This window comes from Diaporthe citri, assembly GCF_014595645.1.
Source record: "Diaporthe citri strain NFHF-8-4 chromosome Unknown scaffold_11, whole genome shotgun sequence".
In the NCBI taxonomy this organism is placed as follows: Eukaryota; Fungi; Ascomycota; class Sordariomycetes; order Diaporthales; family Diaporthaceae; genus Diaporthe; species Diaporthe citri.
In genome coordinates this window covers 1,678,124-1,699,155 of record NW_025064856.1, presented here as the reverse complement: position 1 = coordinate 1,699,155, position 21,032 = coordinate 1,678,124, and the positions used below count along the sequence as shown (strand labels likewise).

Genomic DNA, 21,032 nt, shown 5'->3' with positions numbered 1-21,032 from the left:
AACTTTCAAGCTGCCGGGCGGGAGAGGACCTTGATGGGAATCGCCCAATTCTCTCTCACCTCCGTCTACCCCGTCCTCTGCCAGCCAGCTAGCTAGCCACTTTGCCTGTCCCGGTCGGTTCCTGGGAGCCATCCATCCATCCTCCCTTGGGTTGTCCGGGGGCTAGTGACATCATTGACGTATGGACCTGACTGAAGCCCACCGGGTGGTCCACAACAGCTTCAAGCGTCGGTCCTCTGCTCCACTAGGAATGGAGATTTGACTTCATAACGGAGCTAAAATGGCCCCAGCTCTGACGTATCCGCGTCTACTGCCGAGCTCTGCTCTAGTGGTGGCACAATGGCTACCAACAACAGACAATGCTGTTTATTGACCACTATCTGGCGAGGGAAAGTTGGACGGAATCCCTTCATCTAAACAACATTAAATCAGTGAATGGGCGCGTAGAGTGTGTGGTGTGGTAAGCAGCGGATATCCCGCACTTCCGCCGCAGTCTGCATTGCAACCGTCAGCATCCAATCCGAACTGCACCAGGGCAAACTGGGCCGCGTTACGCCCGAAAACGACGGGTAGTCGCTCCGACAAGTTGCGTGGAATATGAGAAATGAGACGAAAGCAGTATTCCGAGCTAGAAGTTCACAAGGCTATTTCGAGTAATTTTTGGGTTATATACCGCAAGTCACAACTGCTTTGAAATTGGCCCAAAATAGATACAAGGAAAAACCAGACAGGCCAGATACTTCCGCGCTGTAATCACGACGACGGCTGCTGCTCTGACCATTCTGCCACGAGGTCTCTCGCTTCGTTGGAGGAGGAATAGCCACGGAGCTAGATGGACGAGGGTCTCCCAGTCCTCATTCCTTCCATTTTAGGGGTTGAGAAGGGCACACTCATCTTTGCGCCACCATCATCTTGAGAAATGCATGTTTCCAAGCACAGGGCAACATGGTGGCACAGCATCCGGCCGGCGAGACAAGCGAGCCTGTACACCACATGCTGCATGTGATTGCATCGGGGATGGACAACCAGGAGCAGGAGCTGGGCAGAGGTGGGGGTGGGGGTGCTCTCGTGGGGCTGGCGGGGCTGGGGAAGCTTCCCCCTGGCTGTGTCTCGCTGTGCCTGAGCCCAGTGGACGGCCGGGACCAAGAGCCTCTGCCGATCTGGGACAGCAACACCGATTCCCATTTCCGGCGAGTATTGTCGCAGGTGAGGGTCCCCTTGGTCATTGGCCCCAGCAGCCGGCTACAGTAGGTCATGAATATTCCACAGCATTGCTGTAGCGACAAGCCCCACAACGCCCGCTCGTGACAGCTTTCCGTACGATTGAGGGGGCAGGGCACCACTTCCCGGCTGCCCAAGACCTGCGCTGAGTGAGCACCCCAAGCCTGCCAGATCCAGCAAAGCCCAGCCCAGCTGCCAGCCAAGAGCCATTTATTTAAGCTCCGGGCTATTCCGGTCTTCCCGGACCTGCCACGCCTGCATCTCCGTTTGTCGGCTCGGTGGCCTGGTGGCTCGGCAGTGCACGGCCCAAGGACATGAATACTGTAGATCCAACGGAAACGTCACTCTTGGTCACACTAGCCCTTCCCAAGGCGAGCAGCTTTGCTCTAACTGCATCCGTATACTCAACGTTCATACACACGTACGGAGGCGACATATTTGAAATCTCTTCAACCGGTACGGTAATATCGTCTCAACACCTCGTGTCCCACCATTGTTCACGTCAACACGGAGTGAGTCCTTGCTGTGGGGCAGAATCGTGACAGTGACAGTGACGTCAGACAGGATATGATATCACTCTGATATTACGGTGCGGTGAACAGAACCGAAATCAATCGAAGCTTCACGAACTCACTATTGATGTTGACTTGGCATTCTCTACGTTTCTTGACTGTGCTTGGACCCTCTCGGCTTCATTTTTGTCGTAGCCAGCTATCGTGACCACATTATGCGTGAGCTGGTCAGTTTAGAGCGCAGATACGTGCAGGACCTCGAGAAACGTGTAGGACCTCGAGAAACGTGTAGGACCTTGAGAAACGTGTAGGACCTCGAGAATTTGTGGAACCTGGAAAGCGCAGTCCAGCAAACACGGGCATTTGGTGGGAATGCTGTTCCGCTGATTTTCCTCAACCTTGAATCCGTATTTGGGTTTTCAAAGACATTGTTTATTGCGCTGAAGTCATTAATGACACGTTCGTCTGAGGATGGTGTATCGTATGACGATGTGATTTGTTTTAATAAAGCAACCCATACACGAACTTGATGACACAGCCCAAGAGAACGAGGATGGAATGTCATGTTAAGGTTCTCCTACTAAGTACGTTTCTTCCGACAAGCTACGGACGTCTGTGAGTCGTCCTGAACAACAGAGCACTCGTCGCTGCACATTTTGCCCTTATGCTTGCCTATGTGAGCAATGCATCAGCCTCCATAGGCTCAGGAGCAAGCCCGGCCCAGAATTCCACCCCGGCGTTGTTAAGGTGGTATCCTAGACCAAGGGAAAATAGGCGAAGAAGAACAATATACTGGAACTCTATATAAAAAGGGGAGGGCAAGAAAGAACAAATGAGTTGTCCTAGGATGAACTACAGCAGGTTTCTGAGAGGAGCGCAAAGACACACGTCGAGCACGTCTGTGCTTAAAGAGGGCAGACAGTAAGTGAATGCAGGACATGATGCACTTGGGGCTGTCTCCTGTCTAACTTGCTTACCATTACAGTCCAGGCTACCCCTAAACCCAGGTTGCCCGTTTGAAAGACCCCATCCCTATCGCCGGAGAAGAACAAGATCAGGCGCTCGAGATCAACCAGTCCTACCAAGCGCAATATTTCCGGGCACACTCAGCGGTACACCTGGGCGTTGCTTTTTTCTACTCTGATGAACCTGCTGGCTTATTCTTCTCTCATCAACGCTGTGGCGCCACTCCTCACTATCGAACACTCCTCTCTGACTGGTGCAGCCCTAGGTAGGTTGTTGGTAAACATGGCCCACGACTCAAGGAAGTAGAACCTGTGTGCTCCTAGGAAGCCAGGGTAGCCAAGCAGTAGCCACCACCACGAGTGCCTGCCTTAGTACATATTCTCTCAGAATATCTCATGGCAGCTGCAGATGCTCGGTCTAGGCCCATTTATGTGGAATTTGGTTTCTCCTTAGTACATTTTCAGAGTTCAATCCTGTCTAGGATGAGGTATGGCAAGAGTAAATTATTACTTATCTAGATTAGATACGGGTGCCTAACTTTCCATCTTTGCTCCTTCTGTCTAATAACTGGTTGGTCAATGCTAGTAGTTAACTTGCTATGCTAGTTGACACTTCCCTCTGCGTTGTCTCCCCATCCATCTTCCAACAGCTGCTGGGTCCAGTGATGGAGGGTTGAACAAGCCATCGTTCTCCCTTGCGTCAAAACGATTGTGGTTGGCTGCCGTCCCATCACAGGCTGGCCCCAAATGCAAGATTCTCTCACAAAGTTGGCTTGTCTCTAAATACAGCTGGCTGCAGAGTGGCCAACGGCACCAAGTATCGGGCTGAGCAACTTACAGACAAGGTTTGGACAAGCAGTTCAGGGTATAATATGTACCTATCTCCACATTCAGCTGGTGTGGTACGACGAAGCCAGGCGTGTTGCGGTTGAGCTGCCACGAATGAGCAGACTGGTTGAAGAGCAGGATGGCTTGACACTGTTTGCCTATTTTAGTGTGCCATCAAAATCGAAATATACCGTGACACCTCTGTATCGTGTACATACCACAATAAGGCATCCACAGCTCCCTGATGCCAGGGGCACCCACGCAACACCAAGGCAACCCGCCCTCCTGCAAACAAGCTAACCATTGTTGAGCCTGCAGCTCCCAATTCAACCTGGCACATGTGCAACTTGAATCTCTGTTTTTCCCGAGACATGGACGGCCATTTTAGCGTCACAGTATTAAGACAGAGCGCTTACTCAGGATTTTCTCATTATAAGTAATGATCTGCTCTTGAAACTTGAATTGTAGGCTAAGTCTTGTTCCACAACCGTTCTATGTCTCAAATCTGGGCTGTCATACCTCAGTCCTTTGTCATCGCACTTCCCAAGGCTGCCAATTTCTCAGACACTTCGCGAATTGCAAATACTGAGCCGTGTGCAACCTGGGATCATAATGACTCATCTCGTTGCATGACTGTGTGTCTTTAACAATCTTGCTCTACCTACCTAGGTACTGAATCATCTTCTTGAACATGGCTCAGGATGCAGGCAGGAATGCTCCTTATTGTGAGCATCAACAGCCACTTAGTATTAGATACCAGCCATGTAATAGAACACAGCGGGAAGGTGAATCCGTGGAATTTAAGTCTGAGACAGGAGTGGAGGAAAAGCAAGATGAAATGACAATATTGTTTTGTACTTACTAATAGCCCAATTCCAATTACAACGGTGTTGGACCTGACTTTTCATTTGATGGAGGTGAATCGTACCAGCCTACTTGAGAGTATAAAGGCATGGCTCCTCGAACAGGTGTGATCATTTCTCTTATTCCCTAAAAGTAGCGTATTCACAAGACTCATGCCCACTACCCATCAATAATTCATATCAAACACTATCTCTACGGATACAAACCACAACAACGACAACAATGAAGTCCACAGTGTTTCTCTCTGCCCTTACTGCCTTGCTGCCCGCAGTCATCGCCCACTGTTGCGGTCATATAAGCGCTGGGGATTGTCCCTCAGAGAAAGCTGGGTGGTGCTGCTCCTCAGGGAAATGCAACATTTTCTGCTGCAACTGCGATGGACACTGCATAACCACGAAGCGGAATGCTCTTCTGTCGTCGCCCGAGGTTACCCATGACTTTGCCATAGCTGATGACATTTCTGAAAACTTAACCCTGGACGGTACGCAGCATTTCGCTTTGTTTCGATCCATGAATTCTGGAGACCTTGTACTGACATGTGCATCATAATGCAGAGTATTTGTCTCACATGAGCTTCGAGGGAAAGCCGGAGTACTGGGTGGCTCGGTTCAACAAGTTGAGTTATTTCATAATGTCCAATCTTGACAGCCCATCAATCTTTCTAAGTAGGACTGAAATTACTAACTCATTGGCTAAACTAGATTTGATACTAATGGTGATGGAGTTGTTACTAAGGATGAGGCCAACCAGCTCCTCGAATAGCAAGTTTTATACTTTCCTACAATGGAATGAAAAGAATGGAGGGAATTGTTACTTGCTTTCCCTTGCAGATTGAAGATGAATAATCAACCCAGTCGCATTATTCTACTTGACTTTCAAGTGTTGGGATCCATTCAACCGGAATGACGCTCGTTTATTTTCATGTCTCTGGTTGTGATATGTTCCTTTCCAGGCAATGTGTCAGCATCAAGACTATGTATTTCATTTTTTAATAAACTTGACCTAATACTCTGACAGCTTGCTAAAATTTAAGCCAACATTTCACGACAGCCAGACCATAATTAATATCAAAATAATATTGCTCTCAGGAACGGCTTGTCACTCAATTAATGATGAGCAGCACACGCTGGTGGTTTATATGTTGCTGGGTTCCAGGACAGGCAGTAACGAACACCACTTCTGCGGCTTGAGTACGAGAACGCCGGCCAAATTCGGCAGCACATCCAAGGCTAGGTGCTTCCAATGGTAAGAGGGCAAAGACAAGCACTCTGGTGCCGGCACACACTCTACCCAAGAAGCGGGCGCAGAAAAGCAGGGATCCTCGCCTTCGGGTCTGGTGGTGGCATATCGGTGTCAAAGGCCTCGTGCGTTTCTTCTCCGCACACCGTCACCTGCAGGCCCCGAAGGGTAGAAGCCACAGCTCCGGTCTCGTCCTTCAGGTTAACGTCAACGCAGGCTACCTGACCTCCGAGTGCCTCGCTGCGATTGCTCGACTGTACTGTCCAGCCTCCTCGCGGCTCCTCCCCGCCGCTGAACACCATGAACTCTTCGATCTCGACCACCTTGAGTCCAGCCGTGCTGCATGGCTTGGGCTCGCCGCCGCCGTTGCAGTGCTTGTCCGCTGCAGCAGACGCTAGCGCATGCTGTAGACATGCGTAGATAGTCAATGGGTGAAGCTGGTACGGATCGGAATCCTCGCGTGTGATTCTATCGAGGGCCGCCGTGCGACTGTACTTCTTCGCAGAGGTATCTAAATCGGGACCACTAATTTGCGTAGTCAATCCATTATGACCAGGGTGGGTGTTGACAACAGCGGTCCCTTCACAGTGAGTCGTCCAACGACCATCTCGTACAGACTCAATTCCTACCAGATATGTCTGCTCCTGGGCACCCCGGCTGGGTAGTGGCTGGATGCAAGTCTGAAGCTCGAGGATCTCGTCCGTCTTGATGGACGGAAGCTTGTTTTGGAAGACAAATCCACGCAGAGAGAAATCGTGCGGACGTCGGGGTTCGAATGCCTGTGTGAGTGCCTCAATCGCAAGAGACAAGCACAATGCTGCTGATAGAGTTGCTGTGGGCTATTCGGCTGGTCAGCTTCTTCACGTTCATTCTGCTTGACATGGGGGATTTACCCACCCTAGATCCATATAGCCAGCTCACGTTATCTTGCACAAACGGGTTCTTCCAGATCATAGAACGGGGAGAAAGACCGTGGACTCGTCTACCCAGCAACTCGTGGTACGGAACTCCACACAGTCGCTCTTCGCGCATGGCATGTGACTCGAGCATCAAAGACCTGCTGTGGTCCCATTGGTACGGTGGTAGGTCAACGAGGAGCATGGGCTTCCAACCAACGTCGTGGACAGTGTTGGCCTCTTCAAGATCCACAGGATAACCGAGGATGTACAATGCACCAGCGGTTGCAAGAGTCTCTGAGAAACTGACTGCCTTGCTTCGACGTCCCAAGAGAATACCGATCGTCTTAGGCAGCGTGTTCACTTGCTCAGGTAAACACTCTGATCGGCCAATTTCGGCAACGGTGTCGAGTTTGATATTTTCCAAAATCTTCGGGCCAAAGTCTTGGTGTCCATTGATTGACCTTCCGGTGGCGTTATGGGACAGAACAGTACGTAGGGCCTCGTCAGAAACCAATGAGGCCAAAGCGGTGCAGGGCCGGCGCCATGCGAGATCCTCCTTGGACAACTCCTTGATCTTGTCGTGCAGGTCCTGGCCCCTTCCTGCACATGAGAATGATAGAAGTACTTCCGGGGCCGACAAGTGTCCAGAGGAATATGCCGCGAGGAGCTCGCCTCCGGAATGAGCGAGGGAAGCTGATGGGTAGACATTCCACTCTGCAAGGATATCAACGAGCGCTATCTGCATGGCAGCGCCGGTCAGATAAGGCATCAAGTCCTCACCAACGCTAGTGGCGGTCATGTCAGACGCGGAAATGGCCTCCTCCAAGCCCAGTTTGCTGCCCAAACGCGCGAACGTTTGATCAAGCTTCCTGATTGTCCGCAGGAATGTCGGGGAATACTTCAGCCACTCAGAAACATCAGACTTCAGCATTGTCCTTGGCTCAGCAAACATGAAGGCCACGGCCGGTTGCCTGCCCTCAAGAGCCGTGCCGAATGTCATTGCGGATGGGGCCCATTCTCTGGGGTTTGAGTCTTCGGACAGAACCGCAAAAGCCCGTTCTCTGAATTTGGTTCGTCGCATATTGAGTGTGTACGCCAAGTCGGCCAGGTAATACTTGTCGACGAGGTCCTGGTGTTTCACGATGTTCTTGCGCAATGCATTCCTAGCATGGGCCGAATGGGTCATGAGAAGAGGCCTTCCGACCGAGTGGTCATAGTCAGCATGGCCTCGAGTCTTGCCTTGCTGGTAGCCGGGATACAGGGAATCCAGCGCCTCGACGAGAATATGACCATTTGTGCCAGACCAGCCCCATGACGATATTGCCACGCGCCGAGTCGCATAACTCTCCGGCCATGGTATTGTCTCGGTTTGCACCTTGATGTTGAGTCCATCTGCGTCGACTTTGGAATGGTAGTGTTTGAAATTGGGCAGGCCGGGAATTACTCCCGCTTCGGTCATCATAGCAGCCTTGATCAATGAGAACACGCCGCTTCCTGCTTCTTGATGACCGAAGTTCCCCTTCAGCGACCCGATCAAGACAGGGTTTTCTTTGCTTCTGGTTCCCCTCATTGCCGAACCGATACCAACTTGTTCTGAGACGTCGGCGAATGCTAACCCGATCCCCTGGGGCTCAACATAGGCTGTCTGGTCGGGATCCAGGCCTGCCTTTTTGTATATCTCGCTCACCATTCTTTCTATGCTCACCCTGTTGGGAGTGAACATGGGCAGACCCGGCTGCGAGCCGTTTGAGTTCATATGCGCGCACCTGATAACCCCACGAATGGCGTCTCGGTCCCGGATGGCGTCAGACAGTCTCTTGACGTACAAGGCCCCAACACCTTCAGATCGGAGATAGCCTCTGGCGTTGGAATCAAAAGGAAGGGGGGTGGAGTCTGGTGAGAGTACGCCGTACTTCGAAATGCTGATTGACTGCTCGGGGCTCTGGAGCAGATTGACACCGCCGATTATGGCCGCATCACAGTCGCCAGCGCGAAGGGCAAGGCAGGCCGTATCTGTGGCGAAAAAGACACTCGTGCAGCCGGTGTTGATTGTAAAGACTGGGCCCTTGAGATCGTACCAGTAGGATATCCTCGAGCTAACCAAGCCTGGATCAATGCTCATAGTGGCATGGGCATGGCGGTCGTATTCGTGTCGGCAAGACTTGACCACTGCATCCAGGTTGAAATTCCCAACGTAGACGCCAGTCCTGCTACCGGCAATTGCGTCCTTGGTAATTCCAGCAGACTCGAGACACTCGTATACCAGCTCGAGCATTCTGCGGTGTTGAGGGTCGGTCTGCAACGCTTCATCTTCCTCCATGCCAAAGAACTCAGGGTCGAAATGCTCAGGTGGCGTGTCTATGAATCCGCCACCGGGGGACGTAATGCTTGACGGACGCGTGAAGGCTCCAGGGTGGAGATAGGCATCGATGTTGAAGCGACTGTCTGGCACGCGAAGGGCTGTCTTGAGCTCTCTATTGACCATGACGTCCCACATAGCAGACGGAGAGTTAACGCCCTCACCCAAGCGACATGCTTCTGGAATGTCAGCAAGAAGCGTATTTTCACGGCGCAGTGAGAAATGAACATACACATTCCCACGATGGCAATAGGCTCCAAATTGCCATCGTAAAAGCCGCTGTCCCGCCTGGATGGCGACATTTTCACGTATACTGATTATGAGGTCTCCAAGGCAATACGATACTGGGAGGTTGGACGAGGCGTGAGTAAGACACGAGAGATGCAACGACGGATCTGTAACTATATAACGTCCCTGGCCCCGATCCCAGCCGCCCCCCCTTCCCAGCCGCTCTCGGCACCTATACAACGTTAATTGCCCATTATTATAATGCATAATCCCTCTTTTATTAATATTTTTAATTCTCTAAAGGCATTACTTTCTTTTAATAACTTTCTTATCTTTATTTAAGCCTTATAAATAGCTTTAATATTAATAAAAGCTATATTTAAGTTAATTTAAATCTTCCTTCTTATAATTCTTTAGCTAACTTTAATTTAAACTTTAAGCTATTAATTTTTTTATAAAATTATTATTAATTAAATGTTTTTCTTATTATATACTTTAAAAAGCTTTTAAAAAAATACTTATAATATAAAGCTTAAGTATTTATTATAATGCTAATAAGTAATTAATTAATATACCTTTTATAATTATTTAAAAGTTTTAAAAATAAACTTTAATTATTAAAAAAAAACCTTTAATATAAAAAATTACTTAATAAAGTTTTTTATATTATTAAATTTTAATAATTTATGCTAAATTTAATAATTTTTAAAAATATAATAACTTTTAAATACTTTATACTTAAATATTAACTAAAAACTTATTACTTTTTATCTTAATTAAATATTTAACTTTATAAATACCTTTTTTATACCTTATAATAATAATAAAAAAACCTTATCTTTATTATAATTATTAATAAATTATATTATTTAAGTTAATAAAAATACTTCTTAAAAATATTCTTTAAAAGCAAAAAAATTATTATATTAAGAAGCTAAATTATATATAATATATATATAAGTAAAAAGATTATATATATATAATTTAAATAGCACTTTTATATAAAGTTAATAATTATATATATATAATGCTTATTAATTATAAATAAATATTATTTAAAAGGGTTATTAAGGATAATATTAAGAATAAAGACTTTCCTTAATTATTTAATAATTATTCTTTTCTTTATTTACCTTTTTTTAATAGCTATAAATTGCTAGCTAATGTAGTATAAATGGGTCACGGTAAATCCACGGTAAATTTACCGTGAATTCATGAGCATTTATAAATTCATAATACTTTCATAGTAAATTTATTATAAATATATAGTTTTATAATGAATTTACTATATATATATTTAAATAAAGAAATTCCCTATGAATTTACCTTAAATTTACAAGGGATATTAAATTTTAAATCTTTATTCTTATTATTATAATAGCTATAATTATATATCTTAGCTATATAATTGCCTTATAAAAAGATTAAATAAATTATAATTATTATTATTATAATATTATAATATTTATGAATTGGGTTATAGGATTTTTAATAATTAATAAGTTAAGTAAGCATTAACTTAAGCCCTTTTAAATTATTAAAAAAAAGCAAGGCTTATTATAAATTCATAATAAATATATTATAAATAAAATATAAACTTAATGCATAATTTCCTTTTATATTCCTATTATTACCTTTTAACTTTTAGCTAATAAAAAAGCATTAATAATTACTTTAACTATAAGCAGCGATTTTTAAGTAAGTAAATATCTTTTTACTTATTATATTTAAAAAATATAAAGTTATTAAATATTATAATAATATTTATTACTTAATAAATCCTTTATAATTACTATATTACTATATATAATTTATTAAAGTTATAAAATCTTTAATTTAAAGCGGCTAGGAATTAAGTAATAATAAAAGGAAATATTTTAATTTTAAGGAATTAAGCATTAAGCTTAACTTTCTTAAAGGTATTTTAAAATAATCTTTAAGTTTAGCATTTAATAAATGCAAACCTAGCTAATAATTATAATTATTATTATTAATTATGCTAGCTAATAAAGTATAAAAGCTTAATTATTTATTAAAAACTATTAAATAAAATCTACTTAAGCTAATTTTAATTAAGATATACTAAGTTCTTATATAAGCTTTAATAAGCCATTACTTATTTAAATTATAAAGTATTAATTAAATGCTACTTTTAGCTATTAAGTTATATATATTACACTTTACTAGCTTATAATATATAAAACCTATATCCTATAAATTAATATTTTTATTATATAATTAAGGAAACCTAAGAGGGAATTAGAATTATAAGGCTTATTAAAAACCCTTAAAATCCCTTAGGATTAAGTTTAATACCTAAGTTATATTTAAGACTTTAAATCTTATACTTAAACTTAAGAAATTATAAGAAAACTTAAAGTATTAATATTATGCATATCTATATAAAGTCTTTTTTAGCTTTTTATAAAACCTTAAAATTTATAGCCCTTAATTTAATTAAGGAATATCTTTACTTATATAAGGTATAAAACTTCTTAAAGGGAATAAAATTAAATTAATAAGTAGTTATATAAATAATATTATTCTAAGCCTTTTAAGCTAGCTAAGTTAGCTTTAAAGCTAATTAAAATGCTTATGGATTTATTAAAGCTAAATTACTGCATTCTTTATAGCCATTTAATATAAAACCAGGCTAAATAATGGACTTAATTTTACCTAAGGTATTTAATTAAGGAAACGCTCTCTTTATTAATAAGGCCCTCTTAGCTAAAGAACTATAAGATAAGAACTTAATAGTAAGAACCCCTTAATTAAATAATTATTATATTTATTTAAAACATTAATTAAAAGATAATAAAAAAGATTAGCTATATAATTATAGCTAAAAGCATTAAAATTTATTAAATAATAATTACTTACTTAAGCTTAATAATTTTTATAATAATTAAGATTTTAAAGATATTATTATTAAGTAATTTAAATTATATAAAAATTAAAATAACTTTTAAAATTTAATTTAAGTATTTTAAATTAATAAAAAGGTTATTATTTAAAAAAACCCTTAAGGCTTTATTAATTAATGCAAGATATATTTATAAAATAATATTTATTAAAAGGCTTAACTAAGTTATAATTTACCTTTTTACTTATTAAGTATTACCTATTTATAATTTTAAATAATACTTAATAAGAATAAGCATTATAAATTAACTTAAGGAAGTTTAAAGGCTTAAACTTTATAAAAAAGCTATTTATTAAATAACTTTTACATTTTATAAAATATTGCTAAAATCTTATTAAATTAGTAATATTACTTTTAAATAAATGCATTTAATAACTAAAACATTTAAAAGTATACTTAATAAATTTATTAATTTATAATATTAATTAAATAATTAGCTTTCTTTATAACTTAAAATATATAAAACTAAATCAATAAGGCATTAATTATTCCTTACTTTAACTACCCTTTTATTAATAAAGACTTTTGTAAATTTAAAACTAAATTATAAGAGAAGCAAGAAACTTAATATTTATAGCAAAAGGATTAAATAATAATAAGAAGATCTCTTTAAAAGATATAGCTATTATTTCACTCTTTAGCCTTAACTAAGCTTATTTACTTAATGCTCTTATTAATATATATTAATATACTAAACCTTTACCCTTAAGCGCTAAAGATAAGCTAACTACGCTAATAAATTTAACTACCCTATTGTAAAAACTATATCCTAAACTTTATATTTTAAAATATAACTTTAAAATAATGCTAAAAGTTATTTAATGCTTATTAATAAATTTAAAATAATTAAAATAAGCAAGCAAGCTTACCTTAAGCTTAAAAATTATTAATTAATAACTTATAACAAAGCCAAAACTAATTATAATAGCCTTAATAAGGTATATAATTAGATTTATAACTTTATTAACGCTTTAGCTAACAAAATAATGCTAAAAACTTCCTAAATGCTATTATTTAAACATTTAATATAAATAATAATAAGTTTTAATATAACTTTTATTATAAAAATAAGCTAATTATTAAAAGTTATTTCTTTATAAATAATAAGCTAAAAGCTATAAAAAAAGAAACTTTTACTATAAAGAATAGCCCAACCTATAAGATACTTAACTTAAATAAAGAAATTAATAAGTTAATCACCTTAATGCTAAAAAATAGCTATTATTTTATTAATAAACTAAACTTATATAACTTAATATAAATAAGCTTTAGCATTTACTTTATTAATATCAACCTATACTTAAATAAATACCCTTACTTTAATTTTAACTAAATATATTATAAATATAGCGCTACCTTTATATTAAAATTATTATTTAAAAAGTATTTAAAAGCTTGCTTAATAATAAACTCTTATATATTTACTTATAAAGCAGCTTAAAGCAAGCTAATATTATATATAAGCTAGCTATTAAAAGTTTTACCATTATATAGCAAGTTATATACCTATATTTATATATAAACTTAGAAAATTATAAATAAACTATTATTTATAATTTATTATAATATTAAAGCCTTAAAGTATGCCATCTTTTAAGATTACTTAAAATACTTTTTGCAAGTTATAATAAACTAAGTTGCAAAGGCTAATATTTAAAAAGTAAGGCATATTAAGGTTGCTAAATAGGCTAAGTTTAATATATTCCATTAAGTTATTATAAAAAGCTACTTAATAATTATTACTATATATATTAAAGCATAAATGCTTAATTACTTAAACATTAACTTATTAATAAGTTAAGAGTTTATAGTTTCTTACTAAATCAATATCTTAAACTTAAAAAAAAAAGTTGCCTTTAAATGCTTTAATAACGCATCTATAAACACTGCAATCTTTACTAAAGCCCCTAAATAAATATACATAGCTAAAGCTAATATAAACATTATAATCCCGCCATATTTACATTAAATTATATTAGTATTCATTATAAAATTAAAAAAAATATAGCCTTTTTATTTTAGCCCAAGTAAAAAGGCTAGGTTAACAACTTAATAAATTATAATTTTATAAGTATTATTATAGTAAATTAATTGCCGCGCCTTATGCATATTTATTAAAACTCTTATTTAAAAATAATCACTCCTTTTATATATAATAATATAAAACTTTTTAATTAAAAAATTAAAGTAAAAGCCTATATATATGCAATATTAATTGCTTAAAATAAGTTTTTCCTTTAATATTTAGCTTTATTTAACCCTATAAATCTTCTTAATAACTTAAACTAAGGCCTAAATTATATATTAATATAATACTAAAATACTTAATTAATACCTTAGTTAAATAATTTTCTTAAGGTATTATTATAAAATAATCTTTTAAAGTTTTAAGAATAACTTTAATTTAATAATAAATTAAGAATATTTAAATTTAAAGATTTACTAAAAGTTAAATTACTAAATAGCATTTATATTTACTAATCTTTTAACTTATTTATAAAAAGAGCTAAAAATCTTATTTAAGAATATTATTAAATATTTAAAGATAATAAATTAATTAATATATTAAAAGATTAATAAATAAAAATATTATTAATAAATAATTAACAAAACCATAAGATTAATAAGCATTTATATTACTTAAGTAAAGAAAATTAAAAAATAATAAATAAACTTATAAATAGCCTTTATTAAAAAGAAAAAGTAAAATAAATAATATTAGCCACCCTTTTTAAATTACCTATCTTTATTATTTAATAAACTATTTATAATTAATATAAAAGTTAAAAAATAATAAACTTAAAAGCATTAAATAAGGTTACCATCCTAAATACTTACTTTCTTTCTTTTTAATTTAATATTATATAATAAATATATAGCAAAGGCTATTTATTTATAATAAATATTAATATTTTCTTTTATTAATTTATAATTTATAAGCTATATTAAAATAAATTTATTATTATAAGTTATTAGGAATAAAAATAATTTAAAGTAGCAATAATGGGATTTTATAACTTTCTTGCTTATATTTAAAGATATATAAATTATACTTTATAGCTATATAGCTCTTTTATTATTACCTTTATTAATAATATTATTATATTTTTTAACTTAACTATAAAATATTTATAGCATTTATAAATAATCTTTAGCTTATTTAAGGTTAAGAATTTATCTTTCTCCCTTAAAAAATCCTTCTTAAAATACCTATTAATAAAACTACTTAGCTTTTACATTAATAGCCTAAGAATATATAATATTGCTAATTAAATTTAAATTATTATAAAGCTATAATTCCTTTTTACCTTATAATAATTAAAAAAGTTTATTAAACTTATAAAATATCTTTAATATCTTATTTTATACTTTAGCTAAAAAATTAATCTATTATAATATAAAAAATCTTAAATACTTATTATAGCAAGAATTAAAGGCAAGCTACCTAAGGGTAACTTTAAGAAATAATATATAAAAAAAGCCAACTTTAATCCCACTATAAAGAAACTTCATACCTTTATTAATCTTTAAATAGCTTTAATAAGTTTAAATATTCTCTTTTACTATAACTTAAATAAATTATTATTTATTTAACTTAATGCATTAAAGAAAGTTAATTTCTTAAATATTTATTTTTAATTAATAAAAAAATAAGAATAAAATAAATATTTATTAATACTAAGATCTTAAATATAATTAATAATATATTTAAGCAAAACTATTAACATAGCTAAAAGGAAATACTAGCTAATTAAATTAAAGGTAATATACCTTATATAACTAATTCAAAAGCTTTAAACCATAATTAAATTCAATTGCTTATAATTAATTTATATCCTAACTAATTATACCGTAATTATTAAAATCATTAATTATACCTTTATAAAAATAATAAATAAAATAAAGATAAATCTTAAGCTTACCTTAACTTTAAAATACCTTAGCTAATATTAGCTCTTAATGCATTATATATTAAGAATAATTAATATTATTGCTAATGCATTATTATAATTGCTAATATATTAATTAACCGTTAATAATAAAGAAATCCTAAATAAACTCCTTAATTTAGCTATTTACACCTTATTTAAAACCTAACTTAACTTAAACTTTAAAAATAAAATATTAAAAGTATACTTTAAAAATAAGAAATGGTTTAAAATTAAAAGCTAACTTTAATAGCTAAGTATTAATGCTAATATATCATTTAAATTAAATAATAATAATTTCTTTTACTTTATAAATTATAATAAAAAATATTAATTATATATTTTTTTAAAAGTAATAAAACTTATTATAATTAATACTTATAATTCTAAATATTACTTTAAAAAAGAAAGGGTTTATTAAGAGCTAAGAAATTTATTTATTATTAAAAACTATTAATGCAAAATATATAAATACTTAAATACTTACTTAATATGCGTTATAAATTAAAATAATAATTAAAAATTATTAAAAAAGATACAACCTATCCTTTCATTATTAATACCATTTTATATTATTACTATAAACTTTATTATAAACCTCTTAAAAGTATTAGCGGCATATACCCTATGGAAAATACCATAAGCCCCTTTTTTTAACTTATTTCTATTTATTATAAATAAATATATTAAAGCTTTTTTTATTATTTTAAAAAATACTATATATATAATAAAAAATTAGGCAAAAATTATATTAAGAATTTTTTACCTAGGCAATTAAGAAATCCTAAAACGCATTATCTTTAATTAAAATTATAAATTCCTTTTTAAGTTTTAGCAAGAACTTTAAAAAAGTTTAAACTTAAAACTTTTCTTTTTTACTATATAATACCTATAAATTAATAACTAATTTAAAGTTAAGAATTAAATAATTAAAATAATAATATAAATAGCAGTAATTACTTATTTAAACTATAAATAAATAGATTTAATATTATTATTATAATTTAACCTTAATAATATATATAATATAATAATAAAGTATTTTATTAACTAAATGCTTTATAGCTTTAACTTATTTATATTATTATTATTAATAAACTAAAGGCCTACTTAACTCTGTAAGCTATATTAAAAGGAAGCTTAAATTATAATTATTAAGGCTTAAATAGCTATTAAGTAATAATATAATAAAAAGCATTATTAAATATAATTTTAATTAAAGAACTAAATATATATATTCCTAGGAAAAGGATATAACCTATTAAGAAAACTAATGCATAAGTTTTCTTAGCAATAAATAAAACCATTTAAGGTTTAAGAAAAGGTAGGCAAGCTTGTATATTAATTAGTGCTTTCGCTATATATAAATATATATATAGTAATCTTAATTACTTAATTATTCCTAGCCTAGTTATTAAGCTTTAACCTATATAATTATAATCCTTTATTAATAAAAGCTATAAATACCATTAAAAATAAGGTTAAAGGCCTTAAAGCCTTTAAGCATTATAAAATAAAAAGGATTATTTAAAAGCAAGATTATAAAATAAGTTAAGGCTTAATAATTATTAAATATTTTATTAAATAAATAAACTACTTATATTATTATAATATATAAATGCTAGCTTATTATTTATAAGCTAATAAGCTAATTAAGAACTTTAAGGCATAAAGAGCTAAAATAAAGGCTTTTTATTAATAAGCTAATTATTATATTATAACAAAGCCTTTGCTTTTTAAGCTAAGAAATATTTTTTAGCTAAGCTTACCTATTAAGCAAAAAAGGCTATTAAAAAGAAGGACTAATGGTAACCTTACTACCATAGCTTCATTATATTAAAGCAATGCATAGGTTACTTAAAGAGCAATTACCTAAGTATAAATAATTCACTATGAATTTATAATAAATTAATGTGCCTAACCAGCCCTCCTAGCTATATTGCTTTAATTATTTATAATTTCATAATATATCCTCTTAGCTTTTATTAATATTATCCATTATTAAGTTTAGCTAACCATCCTGCTAATTAACCATTATTACACTACCTTAAAGGCCATTATCAATCCCATTATCCCACAATACTATCCATTTACAGCAAGTTAACACTGCCATAATTATAAACCCATTAAAAAGCATATAACCAACTCCCCTGCCCACAACCACCACAATAACCCGCCAAGCCTATATTCACATAACCCATCCCCTAATATCTATTATCAAGGTATACCATAAAACCATTAATATAACATGCCTCTTAAAAACTAAGCTTACAACCCATATAGTTAGTTTATTTATTAAGATAAGGAAATTTTAATTATTAATAAAAAGGCTATCGCTACTATTTTTACTATAACCGCCCTTATTTATATAGCTAAGAACCTAAGTATATACTTAGCTAAGTAAATTATTAACGTTAAAATTAATAAGGCTATCATCTTAACGCTAACTATTAAGGTTAGCTAATTATTTAATAAAGCTTAAAAGCTTTAATTCCTTATTAATATTCTTTATTGCCTTAATCTTAATCTTAGCCTATTTACTTTTAGCCATAAGCATAAAGCAATTATTAGCTTTCTTAATAATAATAAGAATAATATTAAGCTTATTTATTTAATTATCTTAAAGTTTAATTTTAATAACTTATTTATATTTTTAGCTAAAAAAAAGGTTAATGCTACTTAATTTAAAAAGGCAAACTTAATTATTATTATTATATTCTTTAAAACTAAGAATTTTTATATAAATATTACTATATTTATAAGTAAGTTTAAAAAGACTATTAACTTTAAATTTAACCTATACTATTTTATTATTATTAACCTTTTTAATAATTATTTTGCTTAGCGCAATAATATAATTAATATTAATAATTAATGCATTGCTATTATCTTTGCTTATAATAAGTATATTATTATAACTTTAATTCTATATATTCTCTTTATTAATTTATATAAGGTTATTAATATCTTATGCTTTGCCAACCTAAATAATAAAACTAATTATATTTTTATTAGCTTTATCTTATATAAACTGCTATGCATAAATTAAAACTTTAGCATTATTAAAATTTATTATAATAAGGATAATTAAATTAACTACCTAATTATTATTTATACTTAAAAGGCTAAGTTTAGCAACTTTTTAATTATTATTAGCCAAAATATTATATGCAATTATATTATTAGCTTAGTTAATTATATTAAAACTTATAGCATAATAAAGTGCTATATGCTAATTAATAATAAAGTTAATTTAATTACCGCTAATATTGCTAATAATGCAATTAATGCAATTTAAGGAACTATTAATAATAGCCATAGCAATAGTAATACTATTAATATTAATTAAGCAAAATTAAATACTAAAGATTTTATAATTATATAATTATATTTATATTTTATTATAATAAAAACTAAGAAAAAATAATATTATTTTTATTTTACTTTATTTTAAAAGGATTTATTATAAATAAGAGTAATTTAAATTTTTTCTTTTAATAGCTAATATATTAATTAATTTATAAACTAATAATTTTATATTAATATAAAGAAATATTATAAAAATAAAATACGCTAATAGTTATAATATCTATATATATAGCTTAACCCGCCCTATAAGTATATAACTATGCCCGCTACTTTATTTATTTCATCTTAAGAATAATACTTAATAAATTTATAATAAATTTATAATAAATTTATAATAATAATTAAAACTTTCATTATAATGCTATAAAGGTAAATTAAATTTAAGACTTTGCTATATTTAGCTATTGCATTTTTTATATTATAGCGTTATTTATATATATTCCCAGCCTAACTACTTCGCTATTAACTGCTTTAATAAACCCACTTTGCATAATCCGCTTTGCCATTATTAAGCATAATAAAAATAAATTAAGTTTTATTAATATATTAAATTAAAATATATTCCGCTATTTACTTAAAAACAAAAGTTAGCTTATTATATTATTTATAGGAAAGACCCTTTAGCATTATTATTAATTACTTTTATTATATTAAATATTTTAGCTAAATTATAAATATATTTATATAATTATTTCTCTTTAATATTTAAAGTTTATAATAGCAGTTAAAATACCTTATTAAGGACTCCTATATTTTTTTCATTGCCTTTTGCTATTATTAAAGCGGCTTTTAAGGTTTAAATTCCCTATTTACTGCCATTTCCTAAATTTATCTAAGTTTAAACTATTTATTAATACTGCGAAAAGATTATGCTTAAAAGCAAATTATTTATAAAAAGGAATTTAATATAATATAAATAGGTTATAATAAATTTATAATAAATTCGCTATAAATTCATAGGTATTTATAAATTTATGGTACTTTTATAATAAATTCATTATAAATATATAGTTTTATAGTGAATTCACTATATATATATTTAAATAAAGAAATTCCCCGCGAATTTACCTTAAATTCACAGGGGACATTAAATTTTAAACCTTTATTCCCATCACTAGCTAAAGTAATCCTTAAGGGTAATTAAAAATTATTGTTATTATATATTTCCTTTTTTAAAAATAATAAAAGGTTTAAAAATTATATTTAAGGCATTAATATACTTTATAAAGGAAGTTTATATTTAAGAATTAAAGTCTTTTTTAAAAAAAGGATTATCCTTTAAATAGCTAAAAGTAAGAGCATTTTTTAAGCAACTCTTTATTAACCCTTTTTTATTAGTATTTTATTAATAAGCTAATTAAATAAACTTAATAATAAGTAGTTAAAAGAAGTTAAATTAAAAGGTAATATTTTTTTTAATTATTAATTAAAGATAAATAGTCTTTATATATTAATTCTTTTAACTTTAAAAAATAAAATAATAAAAAAGAAAGGCTCTTAATTAATTCCTTTTAAGGAAAGGGTAGTTTTTATTTAAGAAGGTTAATTAAGCTTTTAAAGCCCTTATTTTAAATTATATTAATATTAGCCTTAAGCTATTTTAATTAATTATAAATAAAGCTAATAAAGCTTTTTAATAATTAAAAAAAAACTTTTAAGGGTTGGTAATAATGTAATAGCTTTAAATGCTATTAAA

At 32.5% G+C, this 21,032-nt stretch overlaps 1 protein-coding gene across 1 annotated transcript; it reads right to left on the bottom strand.

Annotated features, from left to right (window-relative positions):
- Positions 1-5,676: 5,676 nt before the first annotated feature.
- Positions 5,677-9,025, bottom strand: INS49_004274 (uncharacterized protein; the record flags this gene model as incomplete). The annotated part of the gene is made up of 3 exons (XM_043165064.1): positions 5,677-6,033; positions 6,244-6,468; positions 6,551-9,025. 3 exons carry the CDS (start codon positions 9,023-9,025, stop codon positions 5,677-5,679), a joined length of 3,057 nt encoding a protein of 1,018 aa, XP_043018714.1.
- Between the last annotated feature and the right edge of the window lie 12,007 nt (positions 9,026-21,032).